Source organism: Diadema setosum, chromosome 13 (assembly GCF_964275005.1).
Source record: "Diadema setosum chromosome 13, eeDiaSeto1, whole genome shotgun sequence".
Taxonomy (NCBI): domain Eukaryota; kingdom Metazoa; phylum Echinodermata; class Echinoidea; order Diadematoida; family Diadematidae; genus Diadema; species Diadema setosum.
Window position 1 is genome coordinate 29451746 of NC_092697.1, and position 24876 is coordinate 29476621.

The 24876-nt window shown below is 38.2% G+C and overlaps 1 protein-coding gene across 1 annotated transcript in view; it reads left to right on the forward strand.

Annotated features, from left to right (window-relative positions):
• Nucleotides 1-12707: 12707 nt before the first annotated feature.
• The window catches only part of LOC140236574 (sushi, von Willebrand factor type A, EGF and pentraxin domain-containing protein 1-like), a 69177-nt gene continuing 57008 nt past the window's right edge, over nucleotides 12708-24876 (forward strand). Inside the window, exon 1 of the mRNA XM_072316500.1 lies at nucleotides 12708-13400. Within this exon, the coding sequence (XP_072172601.1) occupies nucleotides 12708-13400 (693 nt within the window). The remainder of the gene's footprint in view (nucleotides 13401-24876) is intronic.

Sequence of the window (24876 nt, forward strand, 5' to 3'; positions counted from 1 at the left end):
GTTAAGCTGGAGACATCCATTGGTATAACAAAGTCCTCGGAACCAGAAGTTTTTGAATCATTATATCGAAATTTCATTATTATCAAAGGAAATTTTGGTATCTGAATTTTTACTTAGTAGTTGCAAACTTCGTTACAAGGAATACGCTTGTTCCGGAAGCGCCATGTATTGCCAATAAATGTGTTGATTCATCATTCTGCAGCATCCGCGGTTTAGGAACAACAAAATGTTTATACTGTAGATGTATAGGGCAAGCAAGTCAAGGCTGCAGCTACTGCAGATGCGTGTGCAGAGATTCTGATATTCAACACGTAACCTTAACCATTAGTCCTAAATGTCCCTATTGCATCACACATTTAGCTAAATAATCGTTGCTTTGCGCTTCGATTGGCACAGCATTCGTTTTCACTCCGGCGATCGAGACTGGGAAGGTGACCGATTGGCCCGGTGCGTCTGTCAATAAATCAGGAAGAGTGCCATCTATCGACACACTACTGTCTCAAAGGTCGTTGATTCTGAAGTACATTTTTGTGTATATACAACCTGTAATTCTTGTGCGTTGCATTGGGCTGTGTACTTTTACTAATTGGTGACACCACATAATACTCCTGCAACAATAGCTCCGGTCTTATTTTCTCAAAGAACTTAGGGTTAGGTTTGTGATAGGGTTACATGTTTAGATTAATGAGAGGATTAGGGTTAGGGTTAGGGCTATGTTTGCTTGGCATAGCGTGCAGATTTTCATGGGAGCAATAATCGCAGGAGCAACTGTCATGGAACCACACCAATCTCCTCCCCTCCTCCCTCCCCCCCCCCCCCCCCAACTAAATCCCTTTCCTCCCCAACCCAGAAATATTCAATGTTTGTTGTGTCATGACGTAGGCGTGATGACATCATTGATTGTGCTATAAGAGATTCCCTGACAAGATATCAACGTAATTTTGGCCACCGCGCATCGGTATTAAGTGTCTGTTCCAGCGCATAACAAAAACAGACGATTAATCATCTGCAAGGTTGATAAAAATTTTTGGATGTACCCACAAGAAAACTTGTTTGTGACGTTCTTCAAGAGTCCGTGTAAGACCCCTGACTCGAGAACCATGATATGTTGTTCTGTCAGCGAACGGATGTGACACGGAGAAATGGTCCCTCAGCGAATGGTGTCCTCTAAACTGATAATCCGCGTTCGTTTTGACAGTAAGAACCAAACGAGGGCGAGAAGACTTTTATTGCGTTTGCCTACCACTATCAATACTTTTTTTTCGTGTACTACGGTTTCCCTTCTTGCAGTTTCCATTTGACAAAGTTCTGTTTAATGTTGTTAAACTGCTTTTCTGCAGCTGTCCTTTCCGCTATATTTGTCACATTTCACCCATGTTTATTGCAGCCCTCATTCTCAAAGTTACGCGGAGGACTGGTTTTAGACGGCATAATCCAACTTATTTGAAATGACACCAGCACTTACCATTAACATCATTAAAGATGTCAAACACCTTCCAATTTATGATACAGATAGACCTACTTGTCTAAATATATGATTATTAATAAAATGTATCAAACATTGTATTGCATCAATGTATCATCTTCAAGGAAGGACTACCTGAAACTATAGAGCAGGCAGTTTTCTAGCAACCTTAGAATAAAATGCTTTATATATACATTTGTATGTAAAATTTTCGAACCGAAGTAATTGAGAGGTGACATTTTTGACACATTCTTTCTTGAAGCCTCTTTGCTATCAAAGTGTTAATTTTCATGAACAATATCATGCAAAGAGATTGCAGCACGATGGGGTGGACGAAGGAGAAGGCCATGAGACAATATTTCAGGTGATGTCACTCGCCCTACTTATCTCCGGTGAAAGACGTGAATCACCGGTGATGACACTGGAAGTGTATGTCACGTGTTAACACGTGACATACGGTACGGTATCTTGAGCACACGGTGTGCTCAAGATACCGTAAATCTTGGAATGTCGCAGATACTGCTCGTACGCAGGTGTATGATTTATGATGATATGGGGGCGCTAAAATAGCGCGAACTTTCCAATATCTTGACCTCGATGAGCCACACCTGCCTTGACAACACGTGCGGAAGTCTTAGTCACGTGACTGTTTATTCGTAATGTTGTTTTTTGTTATTTTGTATTTGTTTGTCCAGCTTTCAAACAACCTTTTTACACGCCATCATCAAAATAACGCTTAACAGATTTTCGTGTATGTATAATAGGCCTACCATCGTCATTCACCACAGTAAAGGTAGCGTATTCTCTTGTAGTTGTTCGTTTGTTTGATTTTTATTGTTTGTTTGTTTGTTTGTATTGGTTTTGTTTTGTTGGGGGAAGGATGTTTACCAGCTTGCAACACCAGACCGATTTACTCGCACAGATCCTAACTGAAATCATTATCACTTTTCTACCCAACACACAACAGTGACACATTGTGCCTTGGTTTAGTCTCCTTCTTTCTATTTCTGTTTCTTTAGCTCAAGTAAACATGGGGTCCAATAAAAAATATGTAAGCTGTTGAACAATGTCGTAAAGCAACTGTGCATTAATCATTTCCCTAGGCTCGAAAGTTGCAATCACTTTTAGAGGATCCCAGTTTCGCACTTGGCATGCCATCCACGTTTTCAACGCCTTTGACGCAAAGCAAATTAAGTCATTTGGCAACACTGGGTAGACGATAGTATTAGTCAGATATGATAGATCTTTAAAAGATCCATTTAAAAGTTCATTTAAAGGTATAGACCGTCTTTGCAAGCTGTTATTATTATTTTGTTTTACTAATTGAAACATTAGTAGTTAGGACTCTTTCTTACCGTGGTTACGAGCTGGCGTTGCCGAAATTGTCGTCAGGAGAGCGAAAAGCGAAAGAGGGCAAGAAACCGCTTGTGAATTTTACTGACTGCTGGCGTTAGGGCGTCATGATGGGTTACAGTTCGTTATTCCGAAAGTTCGTCAACCCGAAAATGAAATGAGATTCATAATACCGAAGGTTCGTTATGAGGAGGCACCTTCTTTTAATCAATGGAGTTAAAATGGAGCTATATTATAGTTGGACACACGATTTATGTAATTGTACCATAAGTCATTCTCAGAATTATGAGATTCGGTGGCGGGAAGAAGGCTTGCATAAAAGGGATCCCGTCTTTATCTTTAAATCATTGAAATATGTAGGATTCGTCTTGTTTCGTCCGGTCGGAGTTGGCGAGAATATTCAGATGGTGCTGCGAAACATTATTTACATGACCAGGCATGACTCATGATTTTTTTTTTTTTTTTAGGACGCCACCTGTTGTTATACAGTTTGACACAATACTATCTTCAGCACCCCCCCCCCCCCAAGAAAGAAATGTATTATGTATATTACACTCAAGCACACACTCACACACACACACACACACACACACACACACACACAAATACATGTTGTCGTTATTGTTGTTGTTGGGTTTGGGAGGCGCTTGTCAGACAAACATGACTATTTACGCCAAAAGGTATTATACTGCCATAAAGTATTGTACGCTAAAAAGTACTATACGTTTTATTCTGCAAAAAAAAAGTTATCTTAGGTACAAAAAGAAAGTACTCTGAGAGAAGAGAGAGAGAGAGCAATGACGTAGACAAAGAAAAGTGACAGATGGTTTTTATCACTAGATGGCGCTGATCCAGTTAATAGTTCTGACACCCATATCAAACGGGTACAATGAATTTGATTTGTCTTTTTCTCGTGTATGTTACATGCATTTAAATGCGTTTAAATCTTTATTATCGCTTTCTTGACAGTCAAATCTATCGCTCATAAAACCAGGTCAAATGTGATTAATGATGACGTACATAAAAAACACCCCCCCCCCCCGAAAAAAAAAAAAAATGTCTAATCATGCTTTTATGACTATATAGGGCTGACTGTTTGAAGTACAACAGACCAGGAAACATACATGTAGTTGCATTCCCTTTTATAAACCAGTAACTAAGAAATTATGGTACCAGCTGTTTTGAAACTGTTTTGTCCCGTTATTGAAAGGTCTTACTTTGCCAATATTTAAGTACCTTTCTTTGAAGTTAAATTACAAAATGCATAATGAGTTTAAATCACCTGTTTCTAAGCTCCGCCCCCCCCCCAAAAAAAAAAAAAATATATATATATATATATATATATATATATATATATATATATATATATATATATATACATGTATATATATTGTCATTTATACTACAGTATTGCAAGTTGCAGTGTTTCCACTGAGGCCTGCGTGGTGTCGGGGAAGTGGGAGAAAGAACCACCTTCCGGAAGCGAAATGTCCCGTATCTCAATTATGAAATGATAGGGAGAACCAGGAGCTGTTAATATTAAAGAGAGTAACAATTCACCCATATACAGGATCTCATTGATTTTTCTTCTCTTTTTTTTTTCTGTGTAAAGAGCAAGGTGCATGACCAGGTGAAGTCGTTCGTCCGATACATGACGGAAAACAATCATCTGTAAACTCTTTAGAAGTGAAGAGAAAGATTAATCTTAAGATGAAAAAGAAGAAGGAGGGAGAGGAGGAGAAGAAGAAGGAGGATGCATGAGAAGGAGGTGGAGGTGGAGAGGAAGGAGGATGAGAGGGAGGAAAAGGAGGAGAAGAGGACGAGGAGGAGGAGAAGAAGGGTGATGAAGAGGAGGGGGAGAAGGAGAAGGAGGAGGAGATGGATGAGAAAAAGGAAAAGGAGGAGGAGATGAAAGAGGAGGATGAGAAGGAGGAGGAATAAGAGGAGAAGGAGGAGAAGGAGGAGAAGAATTGAAGATGATGATGATGAAGAACAAGAATTAAGAAGAAGAAAAAGAAGGAGAAGGAGGAGGTGGAGGAGGAGGAGGAGGAGGAGGAGGAGAAGAAGAAGAAGAAGACGGAGGAAGAGGAGAGGAGCTTGACCGTGCAAGAATTGTTATAGGTTCAATATGTAGAATAGCTGTCCATGGTGCACTTACACTATACCCGTATTTGACCCGCAGGTTACTATTTTTAGCGCGTTTTCCGGTATGTTAAAAACGCAACGCACATAATTATCCACAGTGTACACTGCCTTGCGATTGGCATGAATGGGGAACCACGCTACGTAAGAGGACTGTGATAGACAGTAATAGATAGGATGTGTAGAAGAGGGAGACCAAGAAGAAGAGGAGAGGAGGAGGATAAAGGAAAATTATTATTATTATTATTATTATCATTATTATCTTTATCATTATTATTATTGTTATTATTATTATTATTATTATTATTATTATTATCATTATTATTATTATCATTATTATCTTTATCATTATTATTATTGTTATTATTATTATTATTATTATTATTATTATTATTATTATTATTATTATTATCATTATTATTATTATCATTATTATTATCATTATTATCATTATCATTATTATTATTGTTATTATTATTATTATTATCATTATTATTATCATTATTTTTATTATCATTATTATTACTATTATTATTATCATTATTATTATTATTATCATTATCATTATTATTACTATTATTATTATCATCATCATCATCATCATTATCACTAGGAGGAGGAGGAGGAAGAGGAGGAAAAGATGATGAAAGAGAAGGAAAGTAAAGGAAGAAGGACAGAAGAACAGATTTCAGGAAAAGGAGAAGTTTGAGAGAGCAACACAAGACGCTGATAAGGACAGCAATGATGATTATGATCATAAAGATGATGGATTACATGAAGAAGAACTCTATTACTATTTCATTCACACACATCCCCGACGGGAACAAGAACTCGACCTGCAAGCATTATGCAGTTGTGCAATGTTCTTCCACCACTCTTTTACCCCCTCGACCTCGACATCTAAGCCATCTGCCGTCCAGATGCCGATGTCAAGCGCCGAATACCAGCCGCGAGTTTAGCCGCTGTTTAAGTACTGCCCTATCAATTATACCACTTCGGGCAACCGCGACCAGGGTTATCTCGCCCTTGGAGGCTGTCAATCAAGGGGTGGAGATCGAGTCGCGAGCGCTCACCATTCTTTCCCCGAGGAGGAGTATGAATCCTTGCTGTGCGGGCAAGAATATTACAAGATAATGTTATATCATGGTTTTAACGACCAGCGAAAGCTTGTATTGAATCTCATAGTTCATGAATTACGATATGCTGTAGTCACGCATTAAGGACACATTAATCATGCGTTTGGCAAACGGATTATAATCATCATCATCATCAGTTCTTAGAAACGTATTATGCCATAAGATACTGTCTGCGTGTATATCATTATTATGTTCATATATATGTTCACATATCGTGTATATCAGTAACATAAGCAACAATTACCAAAAAGAGGAGTTTCCAACACATTTTTTTTTTCAAAATCTGTAATATGTCTAACGTTTAGTTTTACAAAAGTAAATGACAGGTGATGATACTAATGATTCAGCTACTCATAATGATAGTGACGACACTGTATAGCCAGGAATAACAGTGATCATGATAATAATGACAATTCAATGTCAGCAACAATGATTATAAAAACAACAATGATATGCATTCATTATGCACTTTTTACTGAATTCCAAAGTGCTTTATTTATCTCAGTTTTGTATTCATCAATAGAATTGCCTTATTTTTATATCAATTTATGGTTTTGTGATTATACAGTGAGCAACAGTTGACGTTTACGTTTCACGACAATGCATTAGTGATCAGCAAAACTTGTTGGGGTCTCTTTTTTAAGATCGTAAGGATCAACGGGTGATGTAAGTAAAATATCACATGAGTGCAGTGAGTCCAAGGGCAGAACAAATCTTATACAATGATACTCACTGTTTTAAGTTTGATTGAATCAGAAGTGAAAAGACAAGTAAACAAAACAGTAGCATTCTCAGCAAAATATTCAGAAAAACAACTTCATGAAATATGGTGATGTTACCCACAACGCGGCCGTGGCGGCAAGCCAACAACCCACATATTGCACACTCTGATTGATGGAGAACTCTTCCTCTGTGCAGAAATTTGCTGAATATTATGCCCAGCGAATGAGATAAATTCAAGAACATGATTATCATCACCATATTTGCAAAATGAGACTAGAACCAATGTCAGTTATCTTAGGTACATACAAAAACTTTAAGGTTCCACATGCAGTTCTAACTCTAGATCTGAGGAACTTTACTTGTTCCATGTGAGTTCGATTTTAAAGGTCCTGTTTACCTTTGGGAGCTGCAGTGATTTAAAAAAAAAAAAATGTTCAAGATATCACTTTTAATGCATAGGCCTAGGTGTAGGTCAGTTGTATCACAAAACATTCTACCATTTAAGATTTTTTGCAATAAAGCGTAAAATATGAGGAGATTTCACTATTTTTCTCATTAAACCATAACTGTAGACGGTTTAATCTGGAAACATTTTTATCATAACTATTGTTCACATTTTGTATATTTGACAATACTTAACATCGATTACACTGGTTGTTTCTATCCCTAACTCACATTTTATAACTATTTTGAAGCACTAATGCTGGGTTTCTGTTTCATCTGCAAATGGTAAATTTTTACCATTTCACAGTCGACTTGAACTTAAATGTTGTTAAACGTGGAAACCTGCAAGTCCACCAAACAACAATGCATTGGCACCAGCAACCAACTTCCTTGGTTACCGACTGTTGCATTGCTTCCGTAATAATATCCTGTTTATGACTGGCATCATTCGTAGAATCCTCCATTGTCTGTAATATGCGTTAAAAAAAAAAACTGTCACTAAATTCACTTTTTCGTGATAAACGCATTTCAGTTACGACTCTGGTCACGGAAATTCAGTGTGCTGTTGTCATCATACATTTTCAGAGACTGAAGTTGGCATGTAAATAAACAAAAAGGAAAGAAAAACAAACAAAAACAAATAAAGGAGAACAGTTGTGGTGAGGACGTCTAACAACGTGTGTTTTGCAAGTCCCCTTATAAAGCCATAATTCTAAAGATGATAATTTTTCAAAATAGAGGACTGCAAATTTACATAAACGTGGTTTTTCTTTTATATACTAGTTTGGTTTGGAGCATAACAAATCTCTTATCTGTTTAATTACATTTATTTGACTTTTTACAAATGATTTATCCTTATTGGCGTATCCTGTTTACGATTTATAAAACAGGTTACAGCTACGGAACCACGTAAACCCAGCTGCCTGTACTCAGACATACTCCATTCCGAAACACCATAACTTATGAATCTGTCTTGCTATATTCACATGAGTTCGCACGTGTTCACAAACATTCAGACATAAACCATACCCAACAGCTCATTTATTTTTTTATTTGTCCAGTTATCGACAACTTTCCTTTTAATTCCCAAGGCACATATTTTGTGTATTAATATTCAGCTGCGTGGATAATGAAAATTCTGCCGTATAGTGAAACTCCCGCTTCATATAATCTTGAATTGACAGAGCAAGTAAGATAAAATGTAAAAACGGTAAAATTTGGATACAGTCATATTACGTCATTCTGCCAAGTGTACGGTAGAAATATTATGCCGTCATACAGTTTTGCATATCATGTCGAAATAGCGATCTTGATCATAATACGATGAATAGGGCAAATTACATAAGAATATTGTTGCCATCACCCCACAAAGTCCTCCACCGCTTGTGCATAAATCTGTCATGAAATTTCCATTATTTCTTAAAGGGGAAATCCAGTCCAAATATAAGTTTGTCTCATACAATGTCATAAGAAAGAGTAAAATATTACGAGTTCAATGGTAAAATTTTGATCGAAATCAGGTGAAAAATAAGGAAGTTATGATACTTCAAATTTTCGCTTATTTTTCAAGAAACAGTTCTTGAACAGTCAATAAATTTATGAATATGCAAATGGCAAAGTGAGCATGTCATTCACTCACAACTTGCCATATAGTTTGTACATAGAATTTGGAAATTTCCAGTTTTTCATTCAAACGCAATTATGCCTGAGGCTCAAATCCTGGTATATCTAACTGATCAATATTCAGAAGTTATTCAACCAGGAATAACATCATGTTTCAGACTTCAGGGACAGAAACAATGAATTTTCGTCATTTTTTCTTTTTTTGTACACGCCCAATGGAAAATTGTGAGGGTACGACATAGTTAGCTCACTTATTTGCATATTCCAATGTACAAGAGCTGTTATCAGCAAAACTTCAAAATGTCATAACTCCCTTATTTTTCATCCAATTTCAGTCAAATTTTTACCATTGAACTCATATGATTTTACTCTTTTTTTATCAGACTAACTTATATTTGGACTGGATTTTCTCTGTAAGGTTAGGCTATAATCCAAGAAGTCCTCTCCAAATTATTCTATAGGGAAGTAATGAGGTGGCAATGATATTCTTTAAAAGACTTAAGGAATAGCTGCAAAATGTTGACAATAGTTGAATTTACAAACCAACAGAAGAATTTCCTTGTTAAAGTATTTGGCTTTTTATTCGAAATAAATCAACTATCGAGCCACCATGAACACACCGAAGAGCAATTAAGCAATTTCAGACAAGTTTTATTTGTTTGCTTGTTTGTTTGTTTTTAGTAAGCTCAAACAAAACAGACTCACACAATCAACAATAGAATCAGTTATCATTATAGTCAGTGTCAGTTTAGACAAGGTTTAATACAGAAATGGTATAACAGGTTTTTTTTTTTTATTAGAACAATCATGAAGAATCACACTATTTACAAATGATTTTATGGGTGATTAAAATAACAAAATCACGGAACATTTTAGGAATCATTGTAACAAATCCTTTTATCACAACTTGACGCCAAACAACTCCAAACCCAACTCAGGAAAGGGACACATCCCATTCCCGAACAATTTTTGTTCTTGTCGAGGTGTTCAGAAAGCTTTTGGAAAGGGAAAAAAATCCAAGACGCGGTTTAAGTGAAAGTCAAGGGAAAGAAGCCAAGTCACTGTTGATACAAACTAGTTTTAATGTCTCTAAATTGATACCAATCAGCGTCTAAACTCATTTGTGGGCCGAATTATTGATGTCTCACCAAATACGTTCCAGCCCGGAACCATGTGGTACATGTGGTACCGATTATGCTCAGTCATTATAGTTTGTTTGTTTCCTCGTCCGTAATAAGAACGTAGCTCAAGTGCTGTAGATTTTTGCCCTGTACAGACAAAACTCCGTATGTCACAGAATATTGACTCTGCTGATCCTGAATTTTGGATATGGGTAGAATTGGGATTTTCAGCATTGCACTGATTGGGTAATATCTGTAGACGATGTCAAAATTAATCATGAATTAAATCTACGCAACAGTTTGAATGTATTCATAATCTTTCTTGAAAACGCCGCTCTCGAAAGGCAAAATAATACAGCAAATTTGATATGAACTCACTTCGGGTTAGTATACCTGCGCAGTAAACACATATACAGAGAGGCGTATTTCTGTTTTCCAGTGCAACAGGCTTTATGTAAATTATTTCCCAAATTTTGTGTCGCAGGTAAGTACATGTAAAGGCCAGCCGTATAGCGGTGTTGATATTTGTGCCATCGAAACAACTCTGAATGGAAGCAATGTCTGTTGAAACTTTGTTTGAAATTTGACGTAGAGAAAGGACAGAAGAGAAGGAGGAGAAGGACGAGGAGGAGGAGGAGGAAGAGGACGTATGAGAAAGAGAGGATCGAGCCATGAAGAACAAGATAATGGGGAAGAGGAAAACGAGGAGGAGGAAGAGGACGGGAGGACATGATCAGTAGGAAATTATCGGCATAATTATGCAACAAGATAAAGACCCCCGAGACACCCGTTAATTTGAGTTTCCAAGACCGGTTTAAGGATTCACTATGCTAACCAATCTTACATATTATTGTGTCCATCAAACGATTGCATGATACAATTCGTTTGCAATTCGTTTATCAAAAAAGTTTTTTCCCCTCTGTCGATGTGTCTGTCGTGTGTCGTGACCACGCACGAACTCTTTCCTTGCATTTCTTGTTCATTCTTTATCTCTCGACTTTCGATTGAATGAGATGATTTCCTTCTCTGATGAATTTTCACCGTTCCTTCCTTTTCCTAAACATCAACCTCTCTGTTCCCCCACCCACACAGACACACAGACACACACACACACACACACACACACACACACACACACACACACACACACACACACATACACACACAAGCACGCTGGCGCCTTTGCAGACTTCCTCGTCTCTTATATGGTAGGTAGATTGTAGTGTCTTCTTCGATTTTTTCAAAATCATAATTTGTTGGTGAATTCCTCTTTCTTAAATTATTCATTTTCCTTCAGTCGACCATGAGCAAAGTAACAAAGTCTTAAGAGTCAGTAACAGTTCCAGTAACAATATTAATTCCAGCTTTCTCCACACCCCCCCAAAAGAAAATGTCATTCTAATAACTCATTCTCTACCTGACAAAAATCTAAGATTGTTCATATTGTTGAAGATTTGGTGCACGATAAGAATTTATTACCTTTTGTTCAACTTTTTACGAGAGTTGAGTTGCTCCTTGAACATTCTGATGAGCAAAAACACACATTTTCATACTTTCTTTGTAGTATCATTTCATAACTGAATATCAATATTCGTACTTCTTTGCTACATGGAATTGAATTGCGCTCTTTGTCAAAACTAGATCTAGGTCAGATCAATTAAAAATTTTAAGGGGGAGGTAGGACAAGCTGAAATATGAAAAAGAAAAAGAAGAAGAAGCAAGACCACAAAATGACCCTACATTTTTTTTGAGTGCTTAATAACGTCTACTCATCTAAAGCAAATGTATTAGGAATAGATAATAAATCAAACAGGAAATTGTGGAAACTCAGTTTTCGTGTCCATGGTAACGCCTTCGTTCCTGTGTTCCCTTCGCTAATTTTGAATTTACCCGGTCATGCAATGTCATGCAATGTTATGATACATACTGTCATGACTGTAAATTTCTAGCCGCCGTCTAATGTCCAATGTCCTAACCTTGGTGTTGGTGGGGGGGGGGGGGGGAGGAGGAGGAGGGGCTCATGTGACCAATACAACCGTGATGCAGTTGCGCTCCCCCCCCCCCACCTTGAAAATCCCAAGGGCATACACAGAGTCCCTGTGGGATTCAAAAAAAAAAATTGTAAATGTGCTCTGTTTGACTGCCCCCTTTAAACCTCACAAGTCGCTGCAGGGACGAGTATCGAGGGACGAAACCGCAGTGAAAACCCTTGTGGCTAAAGTCTGATGCGGATATATAAAAAAAAAAAAAAAAAAATGCTGCTAGGGGATTGAGGAGCTACAGGCGCAAAAAGTAAGGAAATTGAGGTATATTTATTGACACAAGGCAAACTCCGTGCGTGCAACACCGAAAAACGAGCGGGGCGCGCTGCCATGAAGTGGGAAAAGAGAAATCCGCCCTGTCGCCTGCGCGCCGCTACGTGTTTCTACATCTGTCAGGCTGAATGGATCGCGGATACATCTGTCTGGATTATGACAGGATAATGTTGTTATTTCAGGGCATGGATGTTTAATTTTGTGAACGCTGGATTCAGGGTGACGTTTTGATGTGGTAGGGTATGACATCGTAGCAAAACATGATCATAAATCGCGGATCGACGACCGGAGGACACTGGAGCGACGTGGGTTGATCAGTGGCGTGCTTGCTTGATGTTTTTATTTCGCTTTGGTCCCAGGGAAATTTATCCTCACCGGAATCAAAATGACGTGGAATATGTTGTGGATTCTTGTCTTGGTCTGGATGAGTTTACACCTTTGTGCCTGTAGAAACCTCCGTTTCAGTACTCTGGAGACTCCGAGAGACGGTGAAGCCGGATTTAACACATCCCTCTCAGAACAGCAGCTGGAATTTGCAGACGACCCGCAGCCCGATGGCTCGATATCACCGACGCTGTTCGCCAGCGCTTCCCGGCGTCTGCCGGACAGGCAGGCCTTGTCGCACCGCAGCTTACACATCGAACGCTCCCACCAGGAGATTTACGAGTCGCTCTGGAAGAACGCGAACGTTCCCATGGATACGTCGTCTGCATCGAAGATCGACGTCCTTGGCTACCTTCTCAAGAAGCAGGTCAAGAAACTTCGCGACGTTAGCAACGGACAGGTGGAACTCGTCTTCCTCGTCGACAGCTCGGCGAGCGTCGGCATCGAAAACTTTTTCAACGAACTCAAGTTTGTCAAGAAGCTCCTCGCAGACTTTACCGTCGCTCCCGACGCCACTCGGGTGGCGATCATTACATTCTCCTCCAAACACCGTGTAGACTTGAACGTTAATCAACTGGACGATAGCAACCCACAAAAGAGGCATCATAAATGTGCCCTGCTCAACGAAGACCTGCCAAAGATAACGTACGTAGGAGGTGGGACCTACACCAAAGGTGCCTTTGAGAATGCTAAGGTAACGACCGCATGTTACGGTGCAATTTGGATTTTTTTTTCTTTCTTTTCTTTTTTTAGGACTTTGGCGTTTATTGGGGGATTTGTTTAAAGGCTTGTCACATATTCCCTTTTATGAAGCCAACATGAAACAGAGAATGGCTAGCACAAACGGAAACACTGGCGTCTGTGACCTTTCAGTTATCTTTCGTTGCTCTGACACTATCTTACATGTAACCACAGCTTGTATCAAAGTATCACTGAAACTAAAAATGAAGGTACAGTAATTGTTGCCGATTTGCTTGTCAAAGTCATCGCACGCACGTTTCACAACTTGACTGTTAAATGATTACCGAATACTGATAACTTTTTTTTTCCTTTTAAGGATATTATCAAATCCAGGTTACCCAGGTTCTGTTTTGACGTTCCATGTAGGCCTATAGGTATGCCGTGATTACATGACTGTGTTGTTCCAATGTCACGCTTTTCGCCATCGCAATAGCCCGTCTGTTGTTTTACGGACTTGTTATTTCCTTTTTCGACGGGAAGTGCTCACCCGCAATGTCGACAGATGGATGTAGATCTTTCTTACAGTCATAGCATTAGCTCCATGATAACAATCCACGCCAAAGCGTCGTAAAATTCTCTACGGGTATAATGCGGCAGTGATCGGGTTCTAGTATAACCATGGAGCGGTCAGTAGCTCCATGGTTAAACGGCTGACACAGCCCGCTTTTCATTTAAACTATTTCACGAAACAACAACTTGAATGAACATAGCATTAATGCTAATACCCCCCCCCCAAAAAAAAAAACAAACAAACAAACAAACAAACAAACAAACAAACAAAAAACAGCACTTCTAAATTCCAAAGACGATACAAAGGGGCAGCAGTTGTAGGATGTAAAGTTTGCTTTCAGCGGTAGATGTGACAAATTCGAGAATGTACAATTGTCCACAGATTCATTTCAGTTGTAACCATTTCTTGTCGTCTATCATAGACAGCAGCTTTCAAGATAATGATAATATAATCTGTATGATGAGCATATTATGCCTTCAAGCAGATTTTAATAGATTCAATGGCTGAGATGTTTGGCATTTTGTATGGGGAAGTTTATTCCAAAGTAATGTTTCAGAGATGCATAAGCAAAGGGGCCTACTTCTCCCACGATTTCTGTATAGCTCCTCGGTTTCGAAGATCGAAGAGATCTTGCAGGATGATGACGTAACTGTCGTATAGTCAGAGAAAAGTTACATTAATACAGTACATACTATGTCCCTTGTTCCTGATGGTGTTAGATTTAAACAGAAGAAAGAGACAACGCTTAGATATAAGGTTAGATGTTGAATAGGATGATATACAGTGTTTCTCAAGTCATAACGAACGTAATTATGTATTGATCTAAAATGTACAATTAACGGCCAATGTTACGGCTTAGCTGAAACCGAGCATAACACATTTCTCTGTGTTTAAAATACATACGAGAAGAGTGTGTCGCCGGCTTTACTATATATATAGGTTAATCTTTCAATTCGAATCGGCAAGTTATACTTCTCAGTTTCGCGATATTGACTGACTTTTCCTTTCCGAAGGGGGGTGGGGCGGCTTTGGAAATATTGTCCGGACATAACCATATTCTTGCATAGAGTTGCATTCCTGTGCACTTTCGAGTCCAGGCAATATCCTCTGTCCTCCCCTAAAGGCCCGGGTAATATTGCATGAGAACAGATGATTCAGCACCAGTCATCTTGTATGTTTGGCAGTCATTGTGATGTCATAAAGGTCTCAGACAACGGGAAGTAGCTCGAAGGATGCTAATCTTTCATCAAATAAGCCTTGATTAATTTGCAGTGATGGATGATTGTATTGACAATCATTCCGGCAACCGTGAATCGACATGTCATGTGACATGTCATGTCTTTCAGTGGTTGATGAGTTTTCATTTTGTTTATTTTCTTTATTTCTTTTTCAGAGAGAGGATATTTGGTTGCAGCTTCTCAACAGAACATTCTAATGGGTGTTGATGTGTGCTTGCGTGTGTTTGCGAGTGAGTGTGTGTGTGGGGGTGCCCCTTGTGTAATGGCCCCTCCCTCCCTTCCCCGCCCCCAATAATCAAGGGACGGAAGCCTCGTCCACATTGGTAATAGTTTTGTTCAGAGATAAATAATGTCTAATTTGTATCTTTTCAGCTCCCAAGGCTCCAGCGCCTTCCCTGCCCTCCCCACCCCAACCCCTCACCACCACCAAGTTCTGCAGCCTATATCCATGGCATTACGTGAACCGCCATTCTCGCCGTGGATTTCCCCAAACCAAAGTCACACCCAGCGAATGTACATTGACGAATTGATAAGCGATGTAGAGGCCTATACAAGATTCGCAAAACAAAAGAAAATGTTTGAATATGTACATTTTAACTTTTTGCAATATAAAATTAGAAACCAGTTATGAAATATCAAAGAACATACAATTTTGAGGGCTGTTCAAAGTTTATTTGATGAAAATCGCTTTTGAAATGGCTGACATGGCCCCATAAAAAAGGAAAACAAAGTGGTCCTAAGAAAAGGTTGGTCCCACCTTTCATCAGGACCTCTTTGTTTCTCGATATCTCAGCCATTTCAAAACCAATTTTCATCAAATGGACTTCGAATACCTCTTGGAATTGTTGCTCTTTGATATTCCATAAGTAGTTTCTAGTTATCTCGCAAAAAGTTACGATCTGAATTCCCCCATTTCAACCAAAACTATACCATCCACGTAATTGGTCAGTGAGAGCTAATACGTTATCAGTGCCCTCATTTTGGTGCGATATTGAGCGCATCTTGAAGTTAAGCTCGTTTATCACTTCAATTAGTCCATTTCTCAAATGCCGTCAAATTATCCTTTGACAAAGAACAAGTGGTTCGTCAGGGTATGGATGACCTTATCAAACCAACAGTTGGGGAGGGGGGGGGGGGGGCTACAAGAATACCAACAACAGGAAACTCACCAATGTCCAACTTCCTGAACTGTTGAGTTAGCCTAGATATCATGCCAGAGAATTGTTGACCTCTTCAAACTCTAGACCATACCTAAGCCAGTTACATAGAGCAATCGCTCGTTGTCACAATGCGTGGCCACTTAATAATTATGTAACAGATAATGAATACTTGTATCCACTCGGGTTTTTTTTTTCGTTTTTTTTTATAGTATATTTGTATTTAATTCGCACGCTTTGAAGTACAAACCCATCGCGTAATTCTTGGTCAAAAGAAGTCGTCAAAATTAAGAGAATTATTGTATCCCAAAGTTTTAGGCAATACATGTAATATTTTTTAAAAAGTTAATCACTGTCACAAATGGATATCGTATAATCGAACGAGTTCATACTTATATTCTGTATTCTGACACTCAGAAGTCATTAGATTCTCGCTGTATGTTTAATTATATTATGAGAATAATTATATTATGAGAATTATGTTCTATTTCCGTGACAGCAACTCCTCATCTAATCTGCAAGTATGATTTTAAAGGGTGCACGTCACGAGACCGACACCCACGAGTCATACATCCCACGAGTCATACAGCACAAAAGTTCGACACTAAGCTAACAAGGTCCACGAGACCGACATATTAATCCCCGTGTTGTATCTGTCGAACTCGTGGGCTGTTTTTACCTGTATAGTGTCGAACTCATGGGCTGTATGGCTCGTGAGCTGTATGACTCATGGACCTGTTTTCAATGTAGGCTATGTATGACTCGTGGGTGTTGGTCTCGTGGGATAACCCTAATTTAAACCGTGTCAAATACATGTTTCACCGAAACGTATGCATGTTTGTATATTTCTCACGTCGGGGGGGGGGGGGGGGGGGTGAAGAACAGAAATCAAGTCACAATGTCTCAGCATCGCAGATTATCGTATGGGATAGAATATGTTGAATTGAAATGAATTGAATTGAATTGAATTGAATTGAACTGAATTGAATTGAACGTTTCAGTAAATCCCCCGGCATCCATGTGACAAAGATGGTAGTGATAGAAGTGCATAATATAAACATTCCTAAAAAAGGAAAGAAAAAAAATCTCATGAATATCAGCATTAATTTTATCCCTGCTGTACTCGTTGATTTTGTTACATGCCATTTGAGTCTTGCTTATGAAGATATCAATACTTGACGTCACACCTGGATGGAATTTTTCGGCCAGTCGTTGCTTCTGATCACGGAACAAACGAGAAGTTTTGAACAGAGACTAACAACATCAGCATGCACCAGAACTTATTTGTCCCAACCGTATGACAGCAGACACATAGCGCGCATAAAAATGATAGTAAAAAGTTATAATTTTTCATTGATTTATTATATGTAAAATAATTATATTATAAAGATAAAGGCGTAAATATTCATATTTGAATGACGCGCCTCAAATACAAAAACAACAAACAACAACAACGTCAGGCCTCGGCCATTGCGCCAAGTCCCTACTGAACTTGGAAGCCGATGATCACGCTGGCTTCGTGGTGAAAATAAAGAAAAGTCTCTTCTCATTTTATGTAGTGCCGACCCAGGCAGCATCCCCTTCGTCGCGCGAACATTTTTGCCCTCTTGATAATAAACTGTCGATCAATCGTCGGCCTTTTTGATCGAGCCGGCCGATTTTGAGTCGCAGCTAAGTGTTGGCGAAAGATACTTCTCGAATTACTATCATTTTTATTTCTAATTTTCTGTCTGAATAGTAAATTATTCCAAATACGCGACAGTGAACGGGTATATATACGATGCCCTTGGGTTTATCATTAGCAGGCATTTGATGCTGGTTGATCAGTGCATATTCGAATGAATATCAACTTGAATGTGATGATTTTTGTAATATATTTAAAAAAAATAATATTTTTGTGAATAGGAGTATCTTACCATACATTTCCTTATATATACATATATGCATATATATATATATATATATATATATATATATATATTCTGTGTGTATTTAGCATTAGCATCCTCCAGAGGAGGAGCACAGACCAGGGAGGTGGAAGAGAGACTCTTCCTATACTCCCTGCCCAGACCACTCGAAACGTCGGAAAATATGTCATCATCTCTCCACTTCGTTTCAGAACTCTCATTTAGACTACTCCCCCCCCCCTTACCTCCTCTCTCTCTCTCTCTCTCAAATTCTCAATTTCTTGCACTAATCTACAGGGAAATAATTTTCTGACAAATACTGTTTTTCTCAAGTTTCCACTCGTCTATCTATTTTTGTATAATCCTAATATTCCTCATAAGGACCATATTGTGGTGCCATAGAACTCTCCAGTATCGTTGATACTGTCATTCTCAGCATCACTCTTGCTATTATCATAACTGTCTCCTTCAACATCATAGGCGGTTTTACCAAGATAGAATGCACCGATTATAAATGAACATCTGGAATTAATTAGAAATCTTGTGCACATAATGCCGTGTGGGAGGACAGAAGCTCTTCAAATTGCGCCTTTGAAGGAAACCAAAGCCTAAATAAAATGTCAATGTGGAATATCAATAAAGAAAATTACATTCAACATATTTTCACTTTTCAAAGCATATGAAAGAGCACTTGACTTTCCTTTTTCAGAAAGCAGGGGCAATATATTACCCTTATTAAATATGTAGGCCTACTTCTCATGGAAAATTTTGTCGAATCCTTATATTTTCATATCTTTATATTCTTATCCAAAATGACGTCATGAACAGTATAGTAGTCTTCTTATCCAGCAGTGACAGCACCGAAACTCTTACTATTTATAACATTTGAATCTATTGTCTGTTTTTCCTCAAACTTTCACTTCTGTGTTCTTCTAATATTGCTGCTTTCATAATTATCCATTAGTTTAGGCTTTGGTTTCATTTTAACAATGGTTTACCTTGGCTCTCTTTAAATACGACATGCATCTTTTTTATATCTGTTACGTCATGTTGGCTCTGTTATGTAAATATGGGAAATTAATTTCTTTTGTGAAATTGATGAGGGTGCATGCAATTGATTTCTGACAATGATTACTTCCGCAATGCTTCAATATGCGTATAATAGATATCAACAATTTGAATAAGCATGCATTGATTTTGGCAGAAACAAATTATACTTATAATTGCAAGAAAAAAAAAACAAAGAACTGGCACGATGTTCCTTTCATTTTTTTTTCTTTTTTTCTCACTTGCTGCCCCCCCCCCCCCCCCCCCTTCTCCCTCTTTCTCCCTTTCCGCTCGATCTCCCAGTGAACAGTACCGTCACTTTTTTTAACGTTTCCGCGTGTATAACACTTTGGTCTGGCGAGGTTACTTGTCTATAAAGAAAAAAAAAAAGGGAGGAAGCTGTCTTGTGGTAATTACCGGGTTTAAGATCAGCAATCAACCGGGCAAGGAATAACACTCGCGTTATTACGGTGTTTGGAAAAGGAAGTCGGAGAACAGTTTTTCCTCGGGCCTGCGCAAATATTCAATTCTTTTCTTCGCGGTTTCCAAACGGCCGCGGCAGGGCAGGTGCGTGAACAGGTTAAATGGAAGTATACCATGGAGCTATACGTGAAAGTACTTTGAACGGGTGCTGTGTGATTTTTTTTTCGTTCCAACCTCAAAACATGTGGCACAGTTATCATTATTTTTGTTTCTTTTTAGCCCTCTGAATCTACGAACTGATGAGTAGAAGCACATCGCAGCTTCCTTTATTTTAAAGAGAACATTCAATCCATTTCTTTTAACTTCATTAAATGGAAAAAAAAATCGATAGATAGAGAGTATGATTATAACCATCTGCGTGTCACATATGGATTTTACTTGCTCGTAGGTTTGTTTGTGAAATGTGAGCACATTATTTTGGACTCATTGCTGCAGAAAGAGTCAAAGAATCCAGAATAAAATCAAACAATATGAACAGGGACATGTTCATTTAGCGGAGACACCGAATGTAACTTTATTATTGTATCATTTGATATCATTTGCAAGATGTATGTACACGATTGTGATATGATTCCTAATTTATACTGTGTTATGTTCTGTTGGAAAGAGGAGAAGAATAAAAATAAAATGAAATGAAATGAAGTGAAATGAAATGAAATGTTTTACTGATATAACGACATGTTGAATTTTCATGAAGCGATATCAACCGCAGTGACTAAGTACTATATGCATATAAGATGAGCTAATGATATCACCGTGCCAATTTTGCACAACGCACCACTGCACACTTTTGTTTCTTCATATTTTTCTTTCTACATGTACTCAGTCAGTGGGTGACTATTCTGTATGACGGCTATTTCTGAGGCCATTATTCTCGTTAAGCGTTTGCTGTATAATGATGGTCTCCTGCATTTCTGCATCAGTTTGAGTTGCTTAATTTGTCTTTTGAACGGCAGGTACATGACGTTGTGATTCTTAAGAATATGCATAAGATAACATCTGCTGGTATTTATTTTGCATTATCATGGAATCATGTCAGTACATTTTAGTTAATCACTTAGCTGTTTCAACTGTTAGATCCAATCAATACTCAGTATCATTGTCCAAGTGACATTATGCTGCATTTATGTATGAAAAAGAAATGTAACAAATAAAATCAGTCAATGAGTCAATAACAAATCCCCGTACCACAAAACCAACAAAGAGTTATTTGCAGATTCTGAAAGAACAGACTTAAACAAAAGTATTGTTATTACAGTTGAACGTGAAGAGTGTGTGAAGGATTTTTAAGAAATTAAAAGGAACCTTAAGACATACCTAATCAGACAATTCTTCTTCTTTCGTTCCAAAAAGAGTGCTAAAAATACAATTTCCTCTTCGTTTTACTATCCCAAACTTTAGAATGATGTAGAAGAAGAATTGCTCTTTCAGAAAATATGAAGAACTCAAGATCAACAAGGTTGCCCCATTTATATACCTTTTTTTTAGTCCTCACGTAAAAGTAGGGCTTGCGACTTTTTGTTGGTTTTGTGAGGTCACATTATTGACTTTCACACAAAATTAATCTTCGCCATACTTTTATTGAATTGATAAATTTGAGGGTGAATTATAATGACAGTGAAGTGTTTCCACACTCCTTATAATACCAGCCCTCTCATCAATCTTTGTACTTATACAGAGTTGTTATGATTGAGCAAAGGTCTTAGAGGGGATTTGTTTTGATGATTATCATCATCATTGAACGGTCCTTCGTTTTAGTCATTCAATAGTTGTGATGATTTACTCTTGATGACTTTGTTTTGAAAAGGAGAGTGGCTGGAATTCATACATTATTGCTCAACATCATTTCTATTTCCTTACTTTTCCCCATACATGTACCAACCAATGGAAGAGTTGTGACGTGATGAAAGTTCCTTTAATTTTTTTATGGTTATCGTTATGTTCAGCACAATTTTTTTTTGCGTGTACTTTTCATCAGTTCCGAGCACTAAACACAAAAGTACATCACTGTACAATCATGATCCTATAAACGGTAATGCTTTACAAACGCATTAACAAAAATATTATCCGAAATTGCATGAGTGTGAGTCGATAAGTTCTTTGAGTTCTTTATTTTAACGTTATTTTCTTTACTTCTGGTGCTCTCTACTTGTCGAGTGTTGCGATTCCTCCCTCTCTCTCTCTCTCTCTCTCTCTCTCTCACTGTCTTTCTCTCTCTCTAGCTTTGCATTTTTAATACATGCATGATTAAGTACCCATTATTTTCCCAGAATGCATGACTTTTGAATGTGTCATGCTATACTGGAAAGTAGAAAATTGGAAATATATATATATATATATGAAATAAGTGTGATAGTGTGAAATATCACTATTTCACAAAAACAATACCCAACAACAACTTACAACAGCAGCATACTTCTGATATTCCAAAACCGCATTGTGGTCAATATGATAGTGAATGTCCCTTTAAGCAATGGTTTTCCGTTGGACTGGAAACACATCTATTGTGTGGTTACGATGAAAACCCGCAAAACATGTGCGGTTAGGAAACGCCGGGACTTACCCTTCAATGATTCGAACTATACCGTAGCATACTTCCACCGCAGTTTGAAACAATTTCCCCGCAAGAAGCTCCTTCATAGTAATGATATTACAAGATAACCACCAGACTGGAAGTAACGTGGATATCAAAACCATTTAATTAGGGGATAGCTTTCCAAAAATTATCCGAGATTGAGAGAATTGAAGGCATTTATTATGAGATTATTTTTCCCTGCAAGTTGTCCTGATCTCACTCATCTTTAACAAAAGTGTTTGTTCTGTTTTTCTTCGAAAACTGGGATTTAAAGGGAAGATAAACCCCAAGAGCAATGTCGACTGAGTGAAAGCAGCAGCAGTAGTAGAACACATCAGTGAAAGTTTGAGGAAAATCGGACAATCGATGCAAAAGTTATGAATTTTTAAAGTCTTGATGTTGGAACCGCTGGATGAGGAGACTACTAGAGGTTATGACGTATGAGTGGACAACAATACCAAGAGAATATAAAGAAAACTCTGCAAAAATCCATTTTTCATGAAAATTACAAATTCCATCAACTTGATATTGACATATGTTAAGGGTAGCAATTATTCCCCCTGCTTTCTGAAAGCGGTTGGTCCATTGCTCTTTCATAATTCTAGAAAAGTGAATTTTTGTTGAATTTCTTTTATATTTTCTTTGTATTGTTGTCCACTCATACGTCATATCCTCTAGTAGTCTCCTCATCCAGCGGTTCCAACACCAAAACTTTAAAAATTCATAACTTTTGCATCGATTGTCCGATTTTCCTCAAACTTTCACTGATGTGTTCTACTATTGTTGCTGCTTTCACTCAATCCACATTGTTCTTTGGGTTTACCTTCCCTTTAACTTTCAGTTCATACTATGGTGTACATGAATTTTGGCAATAAATGTGTCAGGTATTCCTCGATATATAGGGATATAGGGTGATATTCGTTATTCTGAACTTTCGATAATCCGAAAATGAAATACAGGTCGTTATTCCGAAGGTTTGTTATCTCGAAATACACAAATTGTTCAATCGCGAAATGTTCGTTAATCCGTAAATGAAAGAGGGTTCGTTAATCCGAACATTGTGGCGTTATCCCGAGCAGATCGTTATTCCGAAGGTTCGTTAATACAAAAGTGAAAAGAAGGTGCGTACTAACGAACTTTCGGAATTACGAACCTTATTTTGTTTTCGGATTAACGAACCATCAGAATGATGAACCTTTTTTGCGTTTTCCGATTAGCGAACCTTCGGAAAAACGGGCCTTATTCCATTTTCGGTTTAAAGAATCTTCGGAGTGACGAATCTTCTAAATAACAAACTTTAACCTCGTTTGTCGACCCCTTCTCGATAAGAGTGTATTGAATGTTAATCTCACCATATATAGGTACTGCCATTGTATCGTTAGACCCCGCCCCTCCCCCCCCCCCCACCCCGATTGTTAGTTTGCAAACTAATGAGGATGATCTCGAATATTATACGTTTGTTGCGCCTTTAAGGAGACAATCATCTTCTCCGCATTGCGTAGACTGCTTTAGAGAGAAAGGGGGACTGCCATGCAGCAAAGAGTATCATGGTGCATACTACTCAATACCTTTGCGAAAAAGAACAAACAAGAAATAGGTCTCTCGACCTGAATGCTCTGATGCGCCGAGTCCAGAAACCAAGACCGAGTATCAGCTTGCTAAATTATGTACAGATGAATTACGGCAGAAAATCAGTGAACTTAGACTACATAAACGATCTATAAATTTACTATGTTATAGCCTTTTTGTAAGCCAACAGCTAGTCCCCATTGAACTTGGATTTTTCAATTTTCAGTTTCTAACTCTGAGGCTCTCTTTTTGCGATGAAACAGAACGATGATGGAAATTTGAATAAGTGCTTTCATTTTCCTCTCCTCATGGGAGCATGATCGATGAGAGTGGTTCACAAGTATTCGTTTTAGGTTTTATTTCAAATCTATAAAAGGATTTTTTCTTCTTTCTCTGCTTGTTGTGTCTTGGCATGGGCGGCCTTTAAAGAAGGGGCGGATACCAGTGCAGGTTAGAATCGAATTTCATGCTGGCACAAGTGATAATTATCTTGTTAGTCCCACCTGCTTAATCACTGTAGCGATCCTACAGCGAAGGTTGCTCTTTTCGCGAGAAACCCCCCTGTCGGACGACCTGTCGGCCTTGCTGTTGCCGTCCTCAACATGAACTACATCTGACCAACTCCTGCAAATGTAGTTCTCGCCCCCTGTTCAACACCCAGTTCCAAATTAAACGTTTAAAATTATGAAGGCAGTAACAAAACACAAAAAAAAAAACAAAAAAAAAAAAACGTCAACAGTTCAGGAACAACTTTTCGCTGGCACTGAAAACTGTGTGGTAATGTCATTCGAAATATGGATCTCAAAAATGGGAAAAGAACAAGCCAAGAAAAAGTAGGTCATCGAGCTTTACCTGTTTATTTGCCCGGATGTTATTCTGTTTGAGCTCGAAGCGAACACGGTTTCCTTCAGCTCTCATCCATGTCCATACGGCATGGTTATA